Source organism: Aotus nancymaae, unplaced genomic scaffold, assembly GCF_030222135.1.
Source record: "Aotus nancymaae isolate 86718 unplaced genomic scaffold, 86718_ANA_hifiasm-v0.15.2.pri h1tg000003l, whole genome shotgun sequence".
Classification (NCBI taxonomy): domain Eukaryota; kingdom Metazoa; phylum Chordata; class Mammalia; order Primates; family Aotidae; genus Aotus; species Aotus nancymaae.
The window spans coordinates 50,990,997-51,016,900 of record NW_026988414.1 but is presented as its reverse complement, the minus strand read 5'-3'; the positions used below and the strand labels follow the sequence as shown (position 1 = coordinate 51,016,900).

The 25,904-nt window shown below is 36.9% G+C and overlaps 1 protein-coding gene and 1 non-coding gene across 10 annotated transcripts in view; both read left to right on the top strand.

The window, feature by feature from the left end:
* Nucleotides 1-25,904, top strand: part of FOCAD (focadhesin) — a 315,851-nt gene that overhangs the window by 89,094 nt on the left and 200,853 nt on the right. For all 9 annotated transcript variants that reach the window (XR_010344245.1, XM_012449997.2, XM_064381096.1 and 6 more), the window contains 3 exons: nt 6,071-6,158; nt 9,501-9,703; nt 18,231-18,488. Coding sequence is in view for 8 of the 9 variants with exons in the window: in XM_012449997.2 (XP_012305420.2) it covers nt 6,071-6,158; nt 9,501-9,703; nt 18,231-18,488 (549 nt within the window). In the remaining variant the exon portion in view is untranslated. The remainder of the gene's footprint in view (nt 1-6,070; nt 6,159-9,500; nt 9,704-18,230; nt 18,489-25,904) is intronic.
* Nucleotides 15,813-15,942, top strand: LOC135277412 (small nucleolar RNA SNORA30/SNORA37 family). Its single transcript, XR_010345014.1, has one exon. It is a non-coding gene; the product is annotated as a small nucleolar RNA SNORA30/SNORA37 family (small nucleolar RNA).

Sequence of the window (25,904 nt, the reverse complement as noted above, 5' to 3'; positions counted from 1 at the left end):
TAAAATTATGCTATAATATAGATAGTATATAAATGTATATAGATAAATACTATATAGATACAGATCTATAAAGATATAGATCAATATTTTATAGATAAATTGCCAGTTCTGTTACTGTAAATATAATATCCCTGGGTAAATCCCATATTATTCCTGGGTACTTATGGTAGATTCATGTGAGTAGCAATTATAATTTCGTAGGGTTTAGTCCTTTTTACTATAATTCTCTGACCATTTTCTTGTATATCTTCCCCCGACCCTTAGCATATATTTTTTAAGCAGATGCCTATGACAAGCACTTTGCTATGGCAGTTAGTTGAAAACAGACAAGGTTCATAAAGCTTATGTTTTAGTCAAATGGTTCAGACTAGTGTGCATGAAAATCATTAGGCAGAGTTTATTCAAAATGCACGTACCTGGGCCTTATCCCTAATGATATTGAATTAGCAGGTCTGAGTGAGGCCCACACATCTCCATTTTAAATTAGTACCCACAGGTGATTTTTATCATTTATTTTGCACATAGGAGAAATAGCACATAGATCAAGACATAGGACTTTGAAACCATCACACAGATGAAGAAATAGAAGTTTCTAGCCACCACAGAAGTTCTCCACAAGCCCAGTCCTAATCATAACCTCCTCTTTCCCCTATCTTGACTTCTACAGTAATCACTTCCTTACATTTCTTTCTAGTTTTATCATCTCAGAATGTTTCCCTTATCACCATAAGGTTTTCGTATATGTGTGTGTATGAGATCTTTTAAGTGTCTTTCCAATTAAAGGTTACCCTCTTTCATTTCCTCACCCACTTTTTTTCGCTGCAGTTTATGTACTGAATAACTTGGCTTGTGTGAGTTGGAGAGTTTCCTATCTTCTGGATTTTGCTGATTGCATCCATATGATGCACTTGAATGTGGTAGTCCCCAGTGCCTGGGCCGCTGAGATGTTGGTTTCTGGCCTGTTAGGAACTGGCCCACACACCAGGAAGTGAGCAGCCAGTGAGCCTGCATTACTGCCTGAACTCCACCTCCTGTAAGATCAGTCAACACATTAAATTCTCATAGGAGCATGAACCCTATTGAACTGTGCATGCAAGGGATGTAGGTTGTGTGCTCCTTATAAGAATCTAATTATGCTGGACACGGTGGCTTACGCCTGTAATCTCAGCACTTTGGGAGGCTGAGGCAGGCAGATCATGAGGTCAGGAGTTTGAGACCAGCCTGACGAACATGGCGAAACCCCGTCTCTAAAAAATACAAAAATTAGCCGAACCTGGTGGTGCGTGCGTGTAATCCCAGCTACTTAGGGATGCTGAGGCAGGAGAATCTCTTGAACCTGGGAGGTAGAGGTTGCACTGAGCCAAGATCATGCCACTACACTCCAGCCTGGGCAACAGAGTGAGACTCTGTCTCAAAGAAAAAAAAAAAGAATCTAAATAACGCCTGATGATCTGAGGTGGGACAGTTTGTTCCTGAAACCATCCCTTGCCCATCGTGTGTAGAAAAATTATCTTCCATGAAACCAGCCCCTGGTGCCAAAAAGGTTGGGGACCACTGCTTTAATGCGTTCCTCTGTTCCAAGGTAGTTAGCTCTAAAGACTTGATTGGATTCAGGATATTTTGTTCTTTGTTTCCAAGACTGCAGGGGGTGGTGTGTTATGCCATCAAAAGGCACAATGTATGTATGTTGCTTTTCTTTTAATGATGTTAGTAGTTGTTGATACTCAATGCCTACAGTTCTGTTAATTCATTAGGATTTGCAAAGTGGTAATGTTCTAATCCTGTCATTTCTTCTTCATTTATTAGCTGGAATACTTCAATAAAAAGAAACTCTCCCCCTCCCACCCACAATGACCTACTCTTTGGTTATCCAGTGGTAGAGTTTAAATAGGAAAGTTAGGTTAAATGCTTTACTTTTCTCCCTTTCTCTTTATTTACTGATTCTAAAAAGAATTACTATGAATTCAGGAATTTAAACATACTTGATGCATTTCAGTCTATCATAGATATTACCCTTATTCAACGTTGAACTGTCCTACTTTGGCCAGGGGGAATCTCTTAATAGATTGGCTCTTGAGTCTAATTTTTAAAATGTTTTTGATTATAATGTAGAGTTACAGGATACTAATGTTATTTAGAAAAATGAAAAGATTTTTGGTGAGGAAAGATTCTATTTATGTCTCTCATTTACCCATTATTTTATCAATTTTAGAAGGAAGTAACAATTAGTAGAACTGTTGAAATATTTGTGTAATGAAGTTTTTTGTGCCCCATCCCCATTTTAATATTCCTGAGGTTAAAAAAGTAACCCTAAGAAAATTAATTTACAAACATATCCTTTGGGCCTATATATACTATAATTAGAAATAAAATGAAGTAGAATGAAGCAGTCTTATGTATTTTGAGACCATACCTACATTTCTGTATCACTGGGTTTATCAGCTGGATGTTTTGTTCAAATATTATATTAACTTTTTTCCCCACTCTGTTCTCTTTCTACGCTTATATCAGAGTTGTATTACTGTACATTGAAAATGTATTTATTTTTTAGGCTGCTTTAGTTTTTGTGGATTTGGTCTTAGTTGAGCCATCTTTAGCCTGATTTGAATAATCATACCTTAAGGTGCTTTCGATTTCAAGCAAAATAAATGTACCCTGAACTTCAAAATGAGGCCAAAATGATGCTCACTGGGAGAGATTGGGTAGCTCTCAAAGTGAAGAATGAGTGAAACATTCCAACATTGGGAAGGGTCAGTCTTGTGGTTTCTAAGACACCACTAGCTGATGACTTAATTCCAACCACTTTTCTTGACGGTGTATTTCAGGTTAAATTTTCAGATTTTGTAGGAAAAATGATCTGTTTGGTCCATTCTGGCTTGATCAAGCTCTGTCCAGAGGAACAAAGTATGTAGTAAAAATACGACACTGGAGGATTGTGTGAGTTGGGCCACCATTTTCGTTTTTTCTGCTACCTTCTCATGCCTTGTTTTCTCTTTAAAGATAATTTTCCATGACCATACTGTAAAATTCTTGAGAAAAGGGACTGTTTTGTCCACAGTGGCATTTGTAGACCCAGCATATGTACTTAATGTCTGGTACATAGGTGGTGTTTAGTGCTATTTTCATTTGAATTGAGGACAAAAAGTATGGACTCCAGGTGTTTTCTATTACAGGGACTTGACCAACATCTGTGGCTGAGTATAAAGGCATTTACTCGTTTTTTGTGTTTTATTTTTAAACATTTCCTTATTTTACATATTTCCTTATTTGTTTTATTGTATTTTGTTTATTTATTTTATTTTCAGGCTCTGAGTTAGCCTGAGCTTCCCTAAAGGCAAAAGCAGAGCCTGGGTTCCCACAAAAACAAAGGCTTATATGATTGGCGTTCGTCTGCCAAGGTGATCCCAGCAAGCAGTTGGAGAAGGACAATAGGAGTGAAGTATGGAAGGAGGGAGAGGCAATACAGGCATTATCAAGTAGGCTACTGCTATGAACAATCAGTTGCTTGATCCCACAGAATCAGTCTTCTGAGAAGCCTTATGAAAGAAGGATCCGGAATTAATGGAAAAGCATTTATCTATGGGGTACTGTTGCTGATTTGTCCAGCTTTGGCCTATGGGGCTTTAACCTCTTTGTACTTCTAGAGTGCACTCTTCTGGGGCAGGAAGCAAGAGATGCATGGTGGGGCCTGAGGAGAGAACTATTAGGTTGCACCTGTGCAGAGCCAGTTACCACACCAGTAGCTGTAGGATTTGAAGTATGCAAATGGGATGTATGACACAAGGCTTGTGTAAATTAGTTCAGCCATTTTGGAAGACAGTGTGGTGATTCCTCAAGGATCTAGAAATGGAAATACCATTTGACACAGCAATCCCATTACTGGATATATACCCAAAGAATTATAAATTATTCTAATATAAAGATACATGTACACGTATGTTAATAGCGACACTGTTCTCAATAGCAAAGACTTGGAAGCAACCCAAATGCCCATCAGTGATAGACTGGATAAAGAAAATGTGGCACATATACACCATGGAATACTATGCAGTCATAAAAAAGGATGAGTTCATATACTTTACAGGGACATGGACGAAGGTGGAAACCATCATTCTCTGCACACTGACGCAAGAACAGAAAAGCAAACACCACATGTTCTCACTCATAAGTGGGTGTTGAACAATGAGAACACATGGACAAAGGGAGGGGAACATCACACACTGGGGCCTGTTGGAGTGTGGGGTTGCTAAGGGAGGGTTAGCAGGGAGTCGGGGAATTGGGGAGGGATAACATTAGGATAAATACCTAAGGTAGATGATGCGGGGGTTGGATGCAGCAAACTACCAAATCATGTGTATACCTCTGTAAAAATCCTGCACGATCTGCACATGTACCCCAGGACTTAAAGTATTAAAAAAAATTAAATGGTACCATCTTTTGGTGTACATTAAAAATCAATCAATCAAAAAACTTTTAACTTCTTAAAATTGTAAGCAATTTAAGATTTGTGTTGTCTAATTTTCCACCATTTGCTTTTCTTTATTTTGGTCTTGAATCTCTATCTCTTTTCCTTTCACCCTCTATTCTGAACAGGCCAGTCTCACCCTTCCTGTTTATATATATACTTTTTATACTTTTAAGTTCCATCCACTTAAAAATACTTCTGTTCCATTTCAGGACTCTAAAAAGCTACTTTATGGCCATTGCAGTAATAGCTTGTGTGAAAAAGGTTTTCCAATAATAGCATTACTATACAGCAGTGCTTTCATTTGTTGTTGATCTTCTTGGAATCTAGTGAATCTGAGGTTTAAATGATCTTGTTGGTTGTCCTTTTTGTTTTTTTTTTTTTAATGAACATGCAGAAATTGAAATGAAACAGAGAGATATAGCAAAAAATGGTATGATAGTACATATTCAAGTGTATTGGTTTCAAATGCATGTGCTATCCTCAAACAGGTAAGAGCTGCTTCCTTGTTCTCGATTGGATTTCAAGGCAGTAAACATACATAGTCCCAAAAAACATAGACTGGAATATATCCCATTTTTTAAAATTCACAAACTTTTATTTTTTGCTGTTTTTTTTTTTAACTCCATAAAGCACATGAGGGGATTTTGTAGGTTGATTAATTTCACTCTTCAAATGGTAAAACTGAGATTTTAGAGGGTATTTGTTAATTTCATAATATCTCAAAGATGATAACTTCTGTGTCAGACTACATTGTTTTCTCTCAGGCAGGTGGTCCTTTGACATGTGGCTCTAACTCATAGATACCCCTTTTTTCTAATATATCTATTTTTGCCTGTCTTTATGATTCATGGGTACTTCTGCTCTGCAGGCACTTAAGTAAAGTTCAGAATAAAGTCATTTTAGCTGAACCTTTCTTCTTTAGTACCATAATATATTAAGATTTTCTTTATTTAGAAACCTCAAATAACATGTTGCTTGTGTTTTATCAATATTTATTAAAACCTAATACACATATCTTTTTTTATTTTGATTATATACTTGGTAAACTTAATGCTTTCCCATTTCTATGGTTATTGCTCTGCTACATTTAAATATGCTTAACAAATTACTGTAATTTGAAAATAAGCTCTACGTCCCTGGCACTAATACTTCATTTAGCATAACATGATTTACTCAAATTTATTTAGTGTAATTCATTATGCAGTTAATATAGATGAATCATGTCTGTATTAGGTAAGTAGGAAATTGAACTACTTGTCTGAAATGGAATATTTTTAAATTTAGTATTTTAGGCAACTTTGAATGGTTTGCAAAGATTGTCTGTTTAGAAGACTTGTTTATCTGCTGTGTTGAGCTTTCCCTCTGAATTATTTGGTTTGTATCTTCTTGCTTTTCGACTATATAATACAACATTTTGAATTTATGTGTGACTGTGTGGCATTGATCAATTCTTTCTTTAGCAGAGCACACTTACTGTGTAAATAAATTTGTGTAATAGGCTTGTAGTCTTTCATGGTAAATATATTCTTCCTGGATACATGTTATAAGCCATGGTTCTGGGAACTTCTTTAACAACTCCTTTTTCCCCTTCTATTCTTTTAGGATTTTCCTGTTGAACTGGTCATAATTGGAATAGCTTTACTACTTCTACAGACTCCAGCATGTCAGCAGAAACCACTCTTAAATCTAGGTAAATAAAAATACAGTCACTAGAGTAAAATGTAAATATAACATGAGTATTGACAGGAGTTGCTTGAACTATGTTATCATACTATCCTGTGTATTTTGAGTTTCCATCTGTAATTTTTCTAATCATTATGAAACAGATTTTTTTCTTGCCTAATAAGGTGTTACCTTGTGCAAGGTTTAATATAATTTACCAAGTATCTTGGCTGCATGTTAGAAGGTTATAATCTAACCTTATATAGCAGTAACAACGTTCAGGAATATATTAAATGGCATATCGCCTTATTCAACATTGTTCCTCAAAATGAAAAACATTAGTATAAAATCTTTGAAAGAAAAGTGTTTAGTAGCTGTAGCTATATTTAAAACTCTATCACTTTATTCAAAATGTGCTGCATTGAACAGAGTTTAACTTATGGTTATTGTATAAAACTAGCTAGAACAAATGAAAGATAATGTTCCTTTGATAGTCCAGTATTGATTTAAAAAAAAGTGAAGGAGGGGGCTAAGGGAGGCAAAAATGTTCTACTTAAGAAGAATGTAGTAAAGAAGCTAGTTGCCTTATCTGGCAGATTGACAAACAAGTCATACTTTTAAAATGAGGCTTTTACATTGGTGTTGCCTTGCTTTGCTTAGTTTGAGACAAAATAATACACATAACAATGAGAGATCTAAATTATGTTGTATAGTGCCATGATATGTTGATAAACTGCCATTGTTATTTCTAAAAAGTGTGTGAGAGGCTGGGAGCAGTGGTTCATGCCTGTAATCCCAGCATTTTGAGAGGCCGAGGTGGACAGGTCTCTTGAGGTCGTGAGTTTTAGACCAGCCTAGCTAACATAGTGAAACCCTGTTTCTACTAAAAATACAAAAAATTAGCTGGGCATGGTGGTGTGAACCTGGAATCTGAGCTACTTGAGAGGCTGAGGCAGGAGAATTGCTTGAACGTGGGACGAGGAGGTTTCAGTGAGCCATGATTGCGTCATTGCATTCGAGCTTGGGCAACAAGAGTGAAACTCCATCTCAAAAAAGTTCATGAGATAGCTTATTCTTCTGGGAATTTTAATTCATGATTTTGGAAGTGAATTACTCTTTCACTTATAGCGTGTCTTGGAAATGGCTTTAGCATGTGGAGGGGATCTCTGGCTCCTAGGCTTTGTTTTGTACCCTACTTTTGGCTATTGGCCTATGTTCACTTATGCCCTCCCTCCCCAGTCTGATCTGTTCTTGCCTTTTATTTTCTTGTAGCAGTGCACATGGGATCTTCCCATAGGTATGATTTACCAGTGCTGCTGCTTCTGACAGCTATAGTTTAATTTTTTAAAATAGCTTTATTGAGGTGTAATTTATGTAGCATAAAATTCAGAATAAAATGTTTTCTATTAAATTTATAGATTTGTGCAACAAGCACCACAGTCTAGTTTTAGAACATTTCAGTCATCTGCCCAAAATTTCTTGTGAACATTAGTAGTTAATCCTCATTTTCACCTTCAGTCTCAGACAAACACTAATCTGCTTTTTGTCTCTGTAGATTTGTCTTTTCTAGACATTTCATATAAATGGATTTTAATTGTTTTTTTGACAAAAAAAATTCTAAAGCCTCGGAGAAGCCACATTTCAAATTCTGAAGCTATGTTTCTATATTGTGGTTCATGTATAAGAGAAAGACAGTACAGGATCAAATACGCAAATACTTTTGTTATTTGCTAGTTATTAGACTTTTTCTTTCTCTCGTAAACCAGTGTCTCTGATTTGCAGTTACTTTAGAGTGAATAAACCATACTGGAAACTGCTGAGTCAATATGTCATGTTGGAAAGTAAGGAAGTGCTGTTGTTTATTATATGGGGAAAGAGTATTCAAAGAATAGGATAACCAAGAGAATATTGATTATTCCAGATATAAAAGGTTAATATATATGTTAATTTTTATATTAATATAGTATTACACTATATAATTGTTAACTGTAGCCTTGATTATAAATAGCAGTTTATAAAACTGCCTGGAATATTTAGATTTATACTATAGGCTATTAACATGTTTGTATTATATTTATTTCCTGTTTTATTAAACATAATGGATTTTTTTTTTTTTTTTTTTTTGAGACAGAGTTTCGCTCTTGTTACCCAGGCTGGAGTGCAATGGCGCGATCTCGGCTCATCGCAACCTCCGCCTCCTGGGTTCAGGCAATTCTCCTGCCTCAGCCTCCTGAGTAGCTGGGATTACAGGCATGCGCCACCATGCCCAGCTAATTTTTTGTATTTTTAGTAGAGACGGAGTTTCACCATGTTGACCAGAATGGTCTCGATCTCTTGACCTCGTGATCCACCCGCCTCGGCCTCCCAAAGTGCTGGGATTACAGGCGTGAGCCACCGCGCCCGGCCACATAATGGATTTTTATAGTGTCTCAAACAATTATGGATTAAGACCAATATTTAGGCAAGAAAAGTAAATTAGTAGTGTTAGAGTAACAGGTGATTGTATTTAGTATCATGTTAAGGTTTGACCTCCAGTTGATATTTAAAAAAAAATGCAGACAACTCATTGACTTGTTTCAAGGCTTATAGGATTATATTTGGTGTAGTGGGAAATCAACTGAATATTTTTACAATTTAACTTCAAGGCCCATGAATAAGATCTTTTAGTAAATTAGGGTTAATTAAATCACTTTGAAAAAACATTGTGAAAAAAGTAGATTTATGCATAACTCATTCAGTTAATAGTCTAGAGACTCTACATGTAACTACATTACTGTATATCTGTATGTATCTGTTCCGTAAGTTGTTTCTATGTTAAAGAATCATTTAGTAAGTTTTTTTGTTGTTGTTATTGTTTTGGTTCTGGACTTTGGGACTTTGACAATTGGCTTATTACAGCTGAAGGGCAGTCCTGCTTCACTTTGCTGTTTACTTAAGTATCTGTTAATATGATTCATAGCTGCCTTTGTAAAGGAAGCATGTACATTGACCTTGTTATCCACTGATCCAGTAATTCTTGGTCTCTTAGCTCTGTTTGCTGAGGGCAATACTAGCATCTCAGAAGATATTAAGGACGAATGTTGAATTGTGTTATTTAAAAAAAATTCATATGATCTAAAAAGTAGTTGATTATTACCTTATATTATGACTTTTCTGTAACAGTATCATCAATTTTTCAGTTATATACATTAACAGCTTATTTTACATAATAGTTTCTTTATACCCCTTTTAGGATAAGATTTATCATCCTAGTTATGTGTCTGACCCAGTTGTAAAAGGGAAGAAGATTTTCTGGCGTATCACTCTTAAGCAAAATTGCATTTTGTTTGACTGAATTTTTAAAAATGTGAATTATTATTTTGATGAATAGCTTTGAAGCTCCTCTCTGTTACTGAGGATCAGAAAATCCCAAAGTCCTCTCTGCTGCTAGTGATGCCAATTCTGCAGATACTATCTTCTACTGCCTTGGAAGACTGTATATCTATGAATGAAGAAGGTCCCTCTAGGCAGCAGTTGGCTCTAAACCTTTTAGAAATGGTACAGCAGGAATGTTACAGAGACGACCACCAAAAGGTAATGAATCTATCCTTGTTTCTCTTAAATAAAATGTTGATGGGGGATTTAGGTCTCTACAGATAATATTGCCTCCCAATGAAGCATCTGTTTGTAATCAGACTTTACCATTCAGTCAGGTAATGCTGCAGGAGATCTTAACGTATTCTTCTGGACTATAAAAAGGGACAGTAGTCTTGTGAAATAAATTTTGGAAATGGTATTTGATCTTTTTTCTCTGATAATCCAGTGCACAATACTAAAGATCCTGATGGGTTCTGCAGAAAAGGAACTAATTGTATTTAAACCTAATGCTTCTCTAACATATTTGAACATGGATCTCTTTTATAATAATTTGAACATGGATCTGTTTTATATAATGTTTAAAAATTATGTTAAGTACAGCATATTGCTAGATCTGGGATAATCCAAGGTGGCAAATAGTCCTCAAATGCCTGGAAATTCTGATATCAGTAAGAACTAAAACTTAATTATTTAATATGGCACCTCTTGCCATATTCCTTGGCATAATAGCTCTCAGTGTCCCCTGTGTATGACGCTCTTCTGCTGCCTCCAACTGGAAGACAACAGGCCTGCCACATTCCTTTTTCCAGTCCTGCCTGCCTCATTCTACCTTTTCAGTCTCACTTTTCCTGTTAGAATAATGTAAAAGTATTGTCATGGTTTGGATAGTGGTTGGGTTCTAAGACCTAGATTTGCTAGACTCTTTTTCTTTTGATATTTGAGTTTTGCCTTTATCAAAATGCAGCATTACTTCCCAACTCCTTTTATGGGATTGGAATGAGGATTGAATAAGATAAAGCTGGCGAAGCATCTTAAATCTCCATGAAGAGAAGCACTATGTAAATAGAAACTAGAGCGATTGTGGCATCATCTGCAAAAGCAGAGGTACCTCTTATGTTAAATGTTCTAGCAGCACAAATCCACTCCAAAAAACTTATTTATTGTTTAAGCATGTAGCAGAAACTGGCCCATAATTATAGGCAAATTGAATGTATACTACAGCTTCCTAAATCCTAATTGTTTGACTAAAACGTTAAAACTTGTAGCAGGTAATTGATTTGAATGAAATTGGGTTGTTGCATCAGCTGTAATAGGAGTACAAAATCGGGTGAAAAAATTCTAGTAGCTTTTTAACTTTACCTCTTGGTTTGCCCATATAGAAGAATGATTGAATCTTGAATGGGAGTGGGGGCAGGGCAAGAGTTCTATTCCTTTAAATACAAGTGTTATTTACTGAGGATCACTCCACCTCTAATACATAAGTACTTGGCTTGCTATTTGCTCAGATGTGTGTGAATCTTACTCGTCAACACTAATACCTGGCCTTTCTTTTTAGCAGCTGGTGAAGGGGAGGGGCAAAAGTACTGTTAAGGCTATAAATAGCCTCCTTATGATACTGTGCTGCTTTAAGGAGGCTTTGAGTAGATATATGATCACTCTTTTAAAAAATTTAAGCCACATTTTACTGTTGGCTTTTTTCCTGGACGTGTCTGGAACTTTACATTCCGAACACGCCTACGAATTTAATATGTCCCAAACTCTTCAAGTCTCTTCCTGAACATTTGCTTTTGCACAGAATGCCCTTTTATGTCATCTGCCTGAACTACTCATTCTTCAGAACTCAGTCAAATGTTCTCAGCTTCCCCAAGTCAAGAGTATTTGAGTATTGGATTTTTTTTTTTTTAAGACAGAGCCTTGCTCTGTCACCCAGGCTGGAGTGCAGTGGTGTGATCTTGGGTATAAAATGTGATACTTAAAACTTAGCTATTGGATTCTCTCTAGGCAAAATAAATAAGTAAATATTTTTTTAAAAAATTGACCGCTAGTTGTAAATTCTAAAGGACTTGAAACATTATGCTTCCTCCTTGCTCCCTCCCCTCCCACACGAGAATGTAGGAGATAAAAGAGAGAATGCATCAGTGTATGAGTCGGATTCCAGTCAGGAAAGAGAAAACACACTGGTAATTTGAACAAGGAAAACTTAATGCAAAGAATTGTTAATAAGAGGTGTTTAGTTTCAAAAATTTATAAAAAAGCATCTAAGGAATATTACAGCAGTAAATGTAGGGAGCTGCTACTACCTCTAAGCTAAGACTAAGGCAGAGTTCCCAAGGAAGAAACTAAAAGGGTGTCTCCCCAGACAATGCTGAGGGTCAGACCTGGGAGGAGAGAATGTGGAGACCTGCAGATGATGTAGTTTGCTGGGGTGCCACAGGCTAGAACTGGTCCACAGGAAACCACTTGACATGGTGTGAGCCAGCTGGAATTGGCTGAGCACCGAAAGCCACCACTGGAATATCCTGCATGTCCCTAGCAGCCATGGTAGGAGAAATCAAAGAAGCACACAGGAACCTCAAGAGAAGCCCTTTCTACCATTCCTTGCAGGATCTTTCCTGTGCTTTGCATTGACAAGGTCTAACATTAGACCAGAGGGCAAAGAAGAAATGTTGAAAAGGCACAGATGTAGGATCACATAGACAAAAAAGGGTGGATGTGGACTAGAGAGGTAACACATTGAATAACTGGCTCAGGAAGTAGACAGAATCAGAAAAGTTTTTTTGGAGGGGAGTAAGGGTGGATGGGTGAGATGAAGTGGAAAAGGAGACTTAAAAGCTAAATTCTTGTAATTGTACAGGAGGGCAGAATTTATCTCTATGAAACTTTTGGTGAGCAGAATGATTTAGAGAGAGCTTGACTGAGCTAGGGTCTACCATGTGTTTATTCATTCTTGTGTGTGTTTTTAAAAATTAAATATGGTACTTTTGGGTCTCTGGTAATAAAGTTGTGCCAAGTAGATTTTGTTTGAAATTGCTTTGAAGTAGTATATAGTAAGCAGAATATTTGTTTCCTAAAAATAATAAAATTTGCAAGGAATTGTCATTGTCCTACTTATAGCTAAAGTTAACATTTATTGAACACATGGGGTATGTCAGGAGTTACTATGTGGGCCAATGCCTGTATCTTACAGTAACTATAAAATAGGTGTTGTTTCTTTTCTCCCTCCTCCCCCCCTCCCCCTTCCCCCTCTCCCCTCCCCCTCCCCCCATCGTCTCCATCTCCGTCTCCTCTCTCCGTCTCCTCTCTCCGTCTCCTCTCTCCGTCTCCTCTCTCCGTCTCCGTCTCCTCTCTCCGTCTCCTCTCTCCGTCTCCTCTCTCCGTCTCCTCTCTCCGTCTCTGTCTCCTCTCTCCGTCTCCGTCTCCTCTCTCCATCTCCGTCTCCTCTCTCCATCTCCGTCTCCTCTCTCCCTCTCCTCTCTCCCTCTCCTCTCTCCCTCTCCTCTCTCCCTCTCCTCTCCCTCCCCTCTCCCTCCCCTCCCCTTTCCTCTTCCTCCCCTCCCTCTCCCCTCCCCTCTCCCTCCCCTCTCCCTCCCCTCTCCCTCCCCTCTCCCTCCCCTCTCCCTCTCCCTCCCCTCTCCATACCCCTCCCCTCTCCCTCCCCCCTCTCCCTCCCTTCTCCCTCCCCTCCCTCCCCTCTCTCCCCTCTCTTCTCTCTCTCTCTTTTCTCCTGTCTGTCTCTCCTCTCTCTCTCTCCTCTCTCTCTCCTCTCTCTCTCCTCTCTCTCTCCCCTCTCTCTCCTCTCTCTCTCCCCTCTCTCTCCTCTCTCTCTCCTCTCTCTCTCCCCCTCTCTCTCCCCCTCTCTCCCCTCTCTCTCTCCCCCCTCTCTCTCCCCCTCTCTCTCCCCCTCTCTCTCCCCCTCTCTCTCTCCCACTCTCTCTCCCCTCTCTCTCTCCCCCTCTCTCCCTCCCCTCTCTCCCTCCCCTCTCTCCCTCCCCTCTCTCTCCCTCCCCTCTCTCTCCCTCCCCTCTCTCTCCCTCCCCTCTCTCTCCCTCCCCTCTCTCTCCCTCCCCTCTCTCTCCCTCCCCTCTCTCTCTCTCCCCTCTCTCTCCCTCCCCTCTCTCTCCCCTCTCTCTCTCTCCCCTCTCTCTCTCTCCCCTCTCTCTCTCCCCTCTCTCTCTCTCCCCTCTCTCTCACTCTCCTCTCTCTCACTCTCCTCTCTCTCACTCCCCTCTCTCTCACTCCCCTCTCTCTCACTCCCCTCCCTCTCACTCCCCTCCCTCTCACTCCCCTCCCTCTCACTCCCCTCCCTCTCACTCCCCTCTCACTCTCTCTCTCTCTTCTTTCTTTCTTATTTCTTGCTGTGTGGCCTTGGACTAGTGACTGAATCTATCTGGTATCTGGGGCCTGGTAAAATGGGTAACAAAACACCACCTACCTGGGGTTGTTTATTGAGCACTTTATATGTGCAGGCTTCATTTTAAGTACTTTGGTATATATTAACTAATTTGATTTTATCCCACACTCTTTGAAGTAGGTAAAATTATTGATCTCATTTTACTTAAGAGTTAACTGAGGCATAAAGAAGGTGAATAACTTACTGTCGTGCAGTGGGAACCCAATTATTTTTTAGTAGCTTTATTGAAATGTAATTCACATATGCACTTCACTCATTTAAAGTGTACAATTCAGTAGCTTTTAGTATATTCACAGCATCATATATTCATTACCACAATCAACTTTAGAACATTTTTATTACCTAAAAACCCCCTGCACTTGTAGTCATCACTCCCTAATTCCCCTGTTTTTTCCTCACCCCTCAGGCTAGGCAATCTATAATCTATTTACTGTCTCTCTAGGGATTTGCCTATTCTGGACATTTCCTTCAAATATAATCGTACAATATGTGGTCGTTTGTGACTGGCTTTTTTTCACTTAGTATAATGTTTTCAAGGTTTGTCTATGTTGTAGCCTGTACCATGTAGCAGTGCCTAATTTTCTCTTAGGGCTAATAGTCCTTTGTATGGATAACTTACTTACATTTTATTTTCCTGTTCTTTTGTTGATGAATTTTTGGCTCTTTTCCACTTTTTGGCTATTACGAATAATGCTGCTATAACCATTAATATATCCGTTTTTGTGTGGACAAACATCTTCATTTTTCTTGAGTAGATGCCGAGGAGTAGAATTGCTAGATTAGATGATTACTCTATGTTTCACTGTTTGAGGGAATGGCCAGATTGTTTTCCAAAGGGGCTGCACTATTATACATTCTCACCAGCAGTGTATGAGGGTTCCAATTTTTTCCCCTCCTCTCCAACTGTTGTTATTGTCTGTCTTTTTGATTTAGCCATCCTAGTGTGTGTGAAGTGATACTTCATTGTGGTTTTGTTTTGCCTTTCCCTGATGATATTCTTAAAATACTTATTTTACAAGCTAGGAAACTGAGATGAGAGAGGTTAACTTGTCTGGATTACACAGGTAGTAAAAGATAGAGTTGGTGTTCAGATTTTGACTGTTTGATTCTAGAGCCTATATCCTGTTACCTGCACTTTCATTTTGTTTTATTTGTTTTTTTGGCACAGTATTTTCTCATCTTTGTACTGAACTTGGGAGTAAATAACAGTTCCATTTCAGATTTACTGGGAAACAAACTGAATTAATAGTAAATTGAAACAAACTTTTTTTTTAGGCTTCTGGTTGAAACTTAACAAAGGAATTAGGCAGTCTTAGATGTTGTGCTTCTATCATCATCTTCTGAAAGACATGGGACTGAGGATGGTGTGTGTTATTGCTTGGTTATAACCAGCCACTCCCAAATCTCTCACTCTTGTCGAGAGTCTTCATAGAGGTACAGAGCTAGAAAGGCTCTCTTGAGGCTTTATGTAGTCCAGTCTTCTGCTTGTCTGGTGAGTGATTAATATCCTCTAGCAAAAATCTATCTTCCTTTCAAGGGTCTGTAAGTTTGAGTTCCCATACCCGCTCTCTACTTCTGTTAAGTCTGTTTTAGTCGCTATTACAGATTAATGCCATTCTTTATGGTTAATGAAAATCAATATTGTTCACAATTTCTTTTTCAGACTTGTTTTGACAAAGAAGTACTATCAGATGTCTCTCTTACTGTTACTACTTAATGTACCTGGACATTTTTATTAAATGCTCTTAAAAATAAAGATTCTCAATTACTTATAAAAGATGTTTTACAACCACCCAGTATTTATTTAAATGTATTTTCCTATGTTTTTTGAAAATTTTTTATTGATACATAATTCACATAACATAAACCTTTTACTTTTAAATACCTACTTTCTTCTCTAAAGGACAAAGCTTACGAGCACTTTCACAGGCCCTCCCTGAGGCTGTGGGGTCAGGATTTGGTAGCTGGTGCTGAGAAAAAAACCCTTGATTGCATCCTTGCCCTGGGACTGTGCCAGTGGCAGCTGTCACTCAATGGGACAATTTCTTCTGCAGCTCTAACCTTAGGCAAACAGATAAACAAAAATAAGAGCCTAAGCCTGGATATAACAGTTCAATTAACCTAGGATTGCTTTCTGTTTTATTGTTTACTCTTACATGTCTCTATTACGTTGTTGGTTTTACTCAACTTGTGGTTCATGGTAATTCCAAATTACACTCATATTCATGAGTTTTATTGTTCTCTCCTGAAGATGACAGTAATACTATTTCCTTGTATTTTGCAACTTAGGGCACTGTGCTATATGTTTTATAGATATTATCTTATTATGTACTCAATAACCTAAGCAGGAAGGTAGTCATTACTTAAATTTTACAAGTGAGTAAAGTAAGGCTTAGAAAAATTGCATAATGGCTGATAGCTGGCTTGGCTGTGCTGAAGTCCTGGTCCTTTACATTTTATGCTGTTTGTTGTTAGTCTAAAAAACTTGGCCATGGTTGTTAATGAATTTCATCTTTTTGGGAAGAAAAATATTTTTAGAGAGCTAGAGCTATATAAACTTAGATCTTATTTAATTTTTAAAATTTGTAATTTTCTTGAAATAGTGATACAGTCCAATGGTTTGGACAGTATAAAGTTGTATATAATGCATGCTTCCTTATTGCCCTTGATTTCAGTGGTCCAGTTCTCACTCTCCAAAGCAGAAGATGATTTAATGGTTACTCTTTTCTTCTGTATTTGTCCACATGCTTTTCTTTGCATATACAACCAACTACAAATATATTGTCTTTTTCTCCTCAACCTCTTTGAAGCAAAAAAAATTGGTAACATTCCAGTCACACTATCTGTATGTTATATTTTCACTTGGGGGAATATTTTCATGTCTGTACAGTGAGAGCTTCCTCATTTGTTTTTACTGTGGCATTTAATTGTCAAATTTTTATCTACTGTTAGGTATATACTCAAGAAAACTGAACACTTAAAACCTCACAAAAACTTTTACAGAAGTGTTCATAGCATCATTATTATGGCCCCAAAGTGGAAGCACCCCAGTTATCCATCAATTGAAATTTGGATAAACAAAATACAGTGTATCCATACAATGGAATATTATTTGGCAGTAAAAATAAATGAATTATTGATAAAAGTTACAACATGGATGAACCTTGAAAACATGCTCAGTGAAAGAAGCCAGTCACAAAGGACCACATATTATATGTTTCCAATTATATGAAATGGCCAGTATGGAACCGAAGTGGATTAGTGGTTGCCAAGGCTGGAGGTGGGGGAGTAAGGAGTGACTACAAATGGGTATGGGATTTTTGTTTGTGGTGATGAAAATGTTCTAAAATTAAATAGTGATGATAGTGATAATGGTTACACAACTCTAGGAATGAATTAATAAAATCCAATAAGTTATAAACTTTAAAAGGGTGCATTTTATATTATGGAAATTATATCTCAAAGCTGTTTTGTAAAAATTTTATAAAGCTTAACTTTTACTTGCCATCCTTTCAATTGTTATCCTAATTCATGTAAGTCAGCCTCTGTTAACCAGACAGTTGCAATCTAGAGATTTCTAATCTGTCATAAAGCACTCTACATGATTTGAATTACTTTATTAGCAAGCAATGTCTAATGATTCTTTAATGTCTATGACTTCTCCTGAGCTGTTTATTTACAGAGCTCACCTTGACTACCCTCTGGCCCTGACTGCATTATTTTATTTCTTTGAGGAGCCATTTCTCAGATTAACTTAGTATAATGTCATTTCTGGGTATTATTCCAGTTTAGAGCTGTCAGGCTATTTCTTATTGCAGAAGTTACAGTTATTAATGAATTCTCAGGCTCCAGCTGAACCAACTTTGATCCTATCAACATACGATCTGTTACAGAAATGAATTGTCTTCAGTCCAAGTCTGCCATCTGCCCCAGATTGCTTCTGCTTAGGGCCTGGAGATGGGCAAATAAAGTATTTTTTTCTATCTGTCTTCTCATTGGTGAATACTTTTTGAGTGAGAATAGCTTTTTCCAAACTCAGTTACCTCTGCATCTTGTATATTGATTCATATTTTCTGCCGTAATGGGGAATGAATGGTAAATATGAGGAAAAGTTGTGATAAAACTCTTCTAGAGTTCCATCTAACAACTCTTTTCTATGTGTAATCCTATTACCTCAAATATGTACAGAATGGATTTTGGCAGTAATTCAATTTGCATTCATTTTGTTGGAAGGAGTGATATCTTGCAATGAAATATAAGATTGCCAGAAATGTGTTTCTGACACATATATTTATCTCACTTATTTATTCCTCTCTTGTCTTTATTTTTCAGCTCTCCTACAAGCTTGTGTGCCCTGTAACCAGTATGTATGGTTCAATATTTATAGCCTGGAGGATTCTTGAAGTAATGAGAGATGTGTCTGCTGCAAGGGACTGGTTGGCTTCAGTAGAGTCCTTGCTTCCTATTACTACTGTGATGCCAGTACCTGCTTTTCTTCTGCTGGCTCACCTCCTTGTTGAAGACAAAGGACAAAATCTTCACCAAATACTGAATGTCACTACAGAATTAGCCCAAGCAGATTCGTCACAGGTAAAGCAAGAGAATAATGAAACAGTAATAAGAAGAAAGCTTAATTATTGGAATTGTAGCATATTCCTGTTTTGTGGGCATGAAAGTTTTAAATTATGGGTTGATGGTGATTTTTTTTTTTTTTTTTTTTTTTGCTATCTTTATCCTTCCAATTTGTTCTTCTTTTTCCTGACTCTGAGTTGTATGCTTAATGATTCAAACATTTTTTAAATGAAAGCACACTTCTCAAGGAAATCTGCACATGGTGCTATTCTGGTTCTTCCAGTTTTTTTGTGGTTTTGCTATTTTGTAATGCTTTTGCTAACTCTTGGAATGTATTCCAAAATACATATCCATTAGTTCTAATGGTGATCATTTAAAGCGGACCTAGATTAATCAACTCAGGATAAAGGAGCCTATACAATAGACATTAATATCTTTTGAACTTCTTGCAATTTGGTACTATCTTTATTGAGTCATTTAATAAGCTAAAAAATATTGACTCTTTGCTATGTATGGTACAGATCTGCATGCTAGGATGTGAGGCTAAACAATTTTTCTTCCTATCTGCACAGAACTTAGAGTGTAATTAGAAAGCAGTCAGGCATTAGTAAGACTTTTTTTTCCCCCCATCCTTTTATACTAACCACATATTTAGCATAATAATCTGTGACTTTTTTTTCCTCCAATTGATAGAATCTCTCGAATGCATTTCCTATAAAGGAAAGGTTTTCTAACCAAGTAGATTTGACATTTTGTTATCCTCTGTTTATCAGTATCTATGCTCATATTTCTTTTCAAGAATGATGAAGAAACCTTCCATCTCCCAATGGAAAAGTGATGTGCTCCTAGAGGAAAAAATTTGGTGGTAGAAATGGGGCAAATGTGTTTGAGATAGGAAGTTACCTGAGTACAGTGACTTATGCTTGTAAACCCAGCAGTTTGGGAGGCTGAGGTGGGCGAATCACTTGAGGTCAAGAGTTCAAGACCAGCCTGGCCAACATGGCAAAACCTTGTCTCTACTAAAATCCAAAAATGAGTTGGGTGCAGTGATGCTCACCTGCAATCCCAGCTACTCAGGAGACTGAGGCAGGAGAATTGCTTGAACCTGGGAGGTGGAGGTTGCAGTGAGCTGAGATCGTGCCACTGCACTTTTGCCTGGGACTCTGTCGCAAAAGGAAAAAAAAAAGATATGAAGTTAATGTATTTGGAATTCCTTTTTAACCTCAAATTGTCATAGTCATTCCTTTTTGTCATGTAAACAGCTGCTGATATCTCACAAAAAGTTTTCAACTAGACCTCATCTGTCCTGATTCTAAAAGTGGATCTGTAATGTACTCAAAATACTTTGATTTCATTGTGTCTACATAATGTGAATCAGTTCAACTTGCTTTCTGCTTTATCTGTTCTTATATTTTCTGTAGTGGTCGTACTTCTAACCAATGTATTCTTTCAATGTTGACACCTGGTAGGATGATCTCTAGATAGTTAATGCAGATAATGTCTGGAGATTATCTAAAGAAGGATTCCCTTGAAAGTTATACAGTGGGTTAGCTTGATAAGTCTACGCCACTGATCTGAAACATATATTGCATCTGTCTATATGTACACACACACACACACACACATGCACACACAGGAAATTTCATCTAGTGTGATACTTTGGGTTATAACAGAAATCCATCTTAAGCTTCCATAAACAGTTTTTTCCCCTTTATTTTTAGTTGACACTTAATTATACATAGTTGTGGGATACAGAGTGATATTTTGATATATGTATAAAATGTGCAGTGATCAAATTGGAGTAATAGTGTATCCATCACCTCAAACATTTATCATGTTTGTGTGTACATGTTGGGAACATTCAAAATCCTTTCTAATTTTTAATAGCTCTGGTATTTAGGACATTCCTGGTCTGGACAGTGTTTTCAGGGTACAATTTCTTTGTGAATTAGCAGGAAGCCCAAAGCCTTATAATCTTATATTCAAAATTTGAAAGGAAAGAGAGAAGTAAAGAAAGCTCAGATTGGCCTTGCTTAGGTCATGTGTCCACATTGGATCAACCATCATGATGGGATAATGAGGCACTTTACTTGGCCATCCTGGATAGAATAGAAGTAGGTGAAGTATCAGGCCCTAAAACGGTTTCTGCCACTAGATTCATTTGGAATGGGGTGAGATGGTCCTGCAAAGGAAGGATAGATAGTGTCCTGGTTGGAGAAGTGAGAATGTGCTAAACAGGCAAAAAATGTAAAGCAGAACTTTTCAGTTTGTCTTTTGGGGGACACTGAAATGCTGTATATGCGGTAGGTGTGTCGAGATAGTAAGTATACCCTCTCAGCATTCTGGCACCCAGCTAGTTGTCTCAGGTCAGGCTGCCTGACATCTCTGGCTGGTAGCCTCTGGCCATCTGGTGTGTAGAAGCCTTATAGGAGTTATTTGGTGTTTAATAGTATCTTACAATTACTTGTAGAGGGAATACCTAACAAAAGATTATATTGTTTTGGAAATGAAGGTTACTTTTTTGTGATTTTAAGACCTGAGAAAATGTGTTTTCCTCCTATGTTTCTATCCATAAGGTTTAAGGGTTTATGGCAAGGTTAAATACTTAGGTATCGAACTGAACATTAACCACGAAGATTAGTAATTTTTAGATAGGTTGAGTGGGTCTAAAATAAAAATGTAAATAGTTTAGTATGTCACTTTCAATGGAATAACTCTAAATACTATGTACAAGGTGTATCAATTTCTTTTTGACTGATTTATAAAATAGAATATGCCAGAGAGCAAAAGCTCATAAATTTGAGTTTAGAGATCCACAGCTTCCTTCCTTAAAACCTATCCCCAATGATGAGCTTATTAACAAATCGAGTTTTGCAACACTCAGAGCCTTTATCAAACTCTTGTTATGTGCTGCTTTTCTCTTGTTTGGCAGTGGGAATAGAGTCATGTTTATTTGCTTTGCTTTGCTTTTACTAGCATCTTACAACACTGAGGTATTTTATTTTCTTTTTACATTTTGGTTGTTAAGTCTAGTTAAAGGTCTTGCTTAATAGGAACAATTGCAATCTTCAATTATTTTATTCTTTGTGATATTTTCAGAGCTTCAGTTTTTTCCCATGTGTAAAAATGTACGCATTTGAGCCATTTGAAATGACTGAAATAGGTTCATGACCCATGACTTGCTGGTCTTTAAAAAGTCATATATTTTCAAATAGTAAAAGTTGAGTTACAGGGCAGAATCCTGTGATAGTTCTACTCAGGGTCAGAAGCCATATTTTAACATGGAAAATGAATAGGAAATGTGTGAAATTTAATGGTCTGTAAGTTACTGCTGTGAGAAAAAGAAAATATATTCTATAAAAGAACTTGCACAAAGAGTCTTTGGACACTTTATACTCTGCTCTGTTGTTACTGAATTCTATGAATTGCTACCCCCTGAAGTCAGTCGGCTTCCTGTGTTCTCCACACCAGCAAAAAGAAGCCAGAATGTACAGTACTTTTAATAAAGAATTTTATAGATAAGAAGTAGTGTACTACTATTCCCCGGCAGCCATAGCTTCGATTATGCCTGGAGAAAAATTGGGATGAGTCTGCCAGCATGAAGCAATTAGACAAAGAGAAACACAACCGAAATGCAAGGTCAAGTTGCATGTACCCCATCCTGTGGCAGTATGTTTATTTCTTCTTTATAAACCTTACATATATATCTGTAAGATAAAAAGCTTTCAACTGGCATTTGAACCCTTGGGTGTTTTCCCAGTTGTGTGCAAAAAGCCTAGAGTTTATACACAAGGAAGTAGTTCTGTGTTAATTTCCTTGTACTCCTGGGTATTAATGTTGGGCTATTACTTCTGATCAGTCTACAGATTAGAAATTACTTAAAATTCTCAGAATTGTTTTAACTTTTCAGCTCAAACCCTACCACTGTGATAGTTACTAATGTACTGCCACAAAATCCGTTTGTCTGGGTGTGTCACTGAACACCAAGTATCAGAAAGGATGAGGTGGAGTTTGAGAAGAAGGGATCCAAAACTGCTTTCAGAACAGTGGAGTCTATTTGCTTTCAACTGATATCAGGGACCAGTAGGTTTGCTTCTGGCTACAACTCGCTAAGGGATGGGCTTCTAGTGTTGTTGAAGAGCTGTGAAACGGGAATCAAAGCAGACTTTGTGGTAACTTTGAATTTCATAATAGGTAGGAGGAATTTTGCTCAAGGGAAAATGCATTGAAGCCCACCATTGCCAGAACAAAATTTTTCTTATTTATTTAGTGGAGAGGAAAGGGCGAAGTGGGGATTGGTCCTCTACATTCTTGTACCATGGCCAGACAACCTGTAGTGGAGCAGCAAGTTGATATGCTTCATTATTCATCAGCCCTTCTCTACAGTCAGCCCTTTACATAAAAGGACAGTCTTATTTAATGAAACATTTATTTACATCTCTTGAATTAAACTATGCTAGCTCCCTGCAACCAACTTGGCCTTGATTCATTAATATAAATGAATAGTTAAGGCTCACCAGACTTACGAGAAAATTTAACAATGTGACTAACCAGAGCGTTTGTCTCTAGAAGTAAGAGAACTTAGGGAGCAGGAGGTAATGTAAAAACAATTGATGTCCTAAGAGATGTTGGAAAGATACTGTATATATGTTTTTGTATTGTATATAAACATCCTACTGTGAGAAAGAAGAAATTTGAAAGCAAGAGATTTTAGAAACTATAAGTGTGATTGCTGCAGTACATACATGGAGATTAAATTAGTGATTTGTAAAATATTCAATTAAATATTTCATAAGGTAGAGCAAAAAGATGAAAGTGGAAAAAGTGAAGACATTCAGGGTCAAGTTAGTGTTCTAACAACTTTGTAATAGGAATTCCAGGACGAAAGGAACAGAGAAAATGAAGGACGGAAACTTAAAACATGTGAGAAAACTCTTTCCCTGAGCTGAAAAAGGACACAAGGCTTCAGATTGTTAGGACCCTCTGAAAGCTAAGCAGCACAAATGATAATTTATCAATATCTAAACATGTCTCCAGACCCTCAAGGATAAAGAGAAAATCATAAGGGATTTCAGAGAAGAATAGGAAAAGAAAAGGAAAATAAAAACTTACTTAAAATTATTATTGACCTTAGATTTCTCATTAATAGCACACTGGGTATTGGAATACATTGGAGGGTTATCTTCTAGTTTCTTGGGAAAACTCATTTTGAACCTGGCATATTTATTCCCATTATTTTACCTTTTGTGAATAATGGCAATAAAGCCTTTTTCAGATTTATATTTGATAATGTTTCAGTAATTCAATAATATTTCTTGCTTAGTCTCAAGAATATATTCATACAGAATTGAAAATGAATCTAAGCAAGAAGAGAAGAAATATTGAATGATATCAAAATATTCAAAAATTTTTATTAGTAGTATTAAATAATTATTTATATAAAATATAAAACACGATAATTCTCTGGACCTAAAATCCTAGCCAGTTGAAACATGGGGAGTGGGTGAGGGTGAGTTAGTGGTAATATGATAGTGTGAAGAGTGAGAACATGCTAGAATGGAATGTTTTTTGGCAACTGAGTAATTCTAGATGTTGACAGAAAAATAAGCTTAAATGTTACCTTGTTAGTAACAATCAGTCTTCTATAATTTCAAAATAATATAACAAAGGAAAAGAAATGTTTTAAAATGACAAATATTGCATCAAATAAGATTCTAGGAACTAGATCAAGTATGCATGTTACCACAATTACTGTGAATGAATTAGATTCCCTTATCAAATAAAGGCTCATATTGGGTTTAAAGAAATCCATTTGTGTACTGTTTTCAAGAGAAATCTGAAATTGAAAATTAAATGATGAAAATGAAAAGCTAGACAAATGATTAAGAAGATACAGAATGTGTTAATATCTTCATCCAAAATAGACAGTACAGAATACAAAGTGAAAAGCCTTACATAGTACAAAGAGGATTTTGTAGTGATTAAGTCAGATTTACAAGCAAGTCCATTGAAATTAGTAATAAGAAAATTCTGTCTGACATCAGTTTTACTAGTCTTCTGGAGGTTCTGGCCATTATCAATTCAAGAAAAGAAATAAAATTATGTGTGTATAATAAGATAAAAACTTAAAGCTCTTAATATCTGTAGACAATTAGAAAATACAAGAGAATTTACTGCCAAGTTCTTTCAGAATGGATAAGAGACTTCAATAAGGTGAACAGACAGATCAGAATATAAAACCAGTAGATTTTATTTACAAAAACAAAATTAGAAAACAACAGCAGTATACGAGACAGATATCATTTATAAATAGTGTAGAAACTAACTTAAAATATTGGAAATATGGCTGGGCACAGTGATTCACACCTGTACTTCCAGCACTTTGGGAAGGCAGAGGCAGGTGAATCACTGGAGGCCAGGAGTTCAAGACCAGTCTGGGCAACATGGTGAAACCTTGTCTCTGCTAAAATGCAAAAGCCGGGCTTGGTGTGTGTCTATAATCCCAGCTACCTGCAGGGCTGAGGCACAAGAATTTCTTTAACCCGGGAGGCAGAAGTTGCAGTGAGCCTAGATTGCACCACTGCACTCTAATCTGGGTGACACAGCAGGACTCTGTCTCAAAAAAAAAAAAAAAAAGAAAGAAACTGGAAATGTATGAAGACTGTATGTTAGAATTTATAAAACTTTACCAAAACACATAATGACTCATAGATGTCTTAGATATGGAATTTATGTTATAAATATTTGTCATTGCTAGATTTGAGGTTTAATGATCTTTTGATTATAAGATATTTATCTTTGGTTTTCCATTAATTATATTTAATTGGTATTTGTTTTCTGATTGATGACCATAAGTTCATTGCAGAAAGATACTAAATTAATGAATTTCACTTATGGTGCTGCAGGTTTCAAAGGGGAGTGTTTTGTGTTACGTTTGCCAACTTGATCACATTCTGAGCTCTGTTGAACAAGTCAGTTATAGGCCTTTAGATAAACTGGTTAATGCTTTGGAATAATTTTTTTTTTATTCTTAGTGTCCTGTGCTAAATAGGTTTAAGTAGTCTATTCATCTGAAAACTGGTATCTTCTTGAACAAACTAATAGCTAATAAAATAGCATTTACATATGTTTATTATGTACCAGTCATTATTCCATTCACTACTTGCATAATATTGAGTAACCCATTGTATATTCACAAACAGCCCTTATAGGTTGGTAACCACCATTCTTAGCAACTAAAGCACAGAGTTTGAGTAACTTTCCTAGAGTCACACAGCTAATAATTGGTAGAGGTGGATTTGAACCCATGACATTCTTAACTAATATGACATACTGTTGCTCATCAACTTTTAGTTAAACCAATTGTTAATTTTTGAAAGAGTAAAGATTCACTAGCTTTACAATTTTTAGATTGGTCAATGGTAGAAATAATCA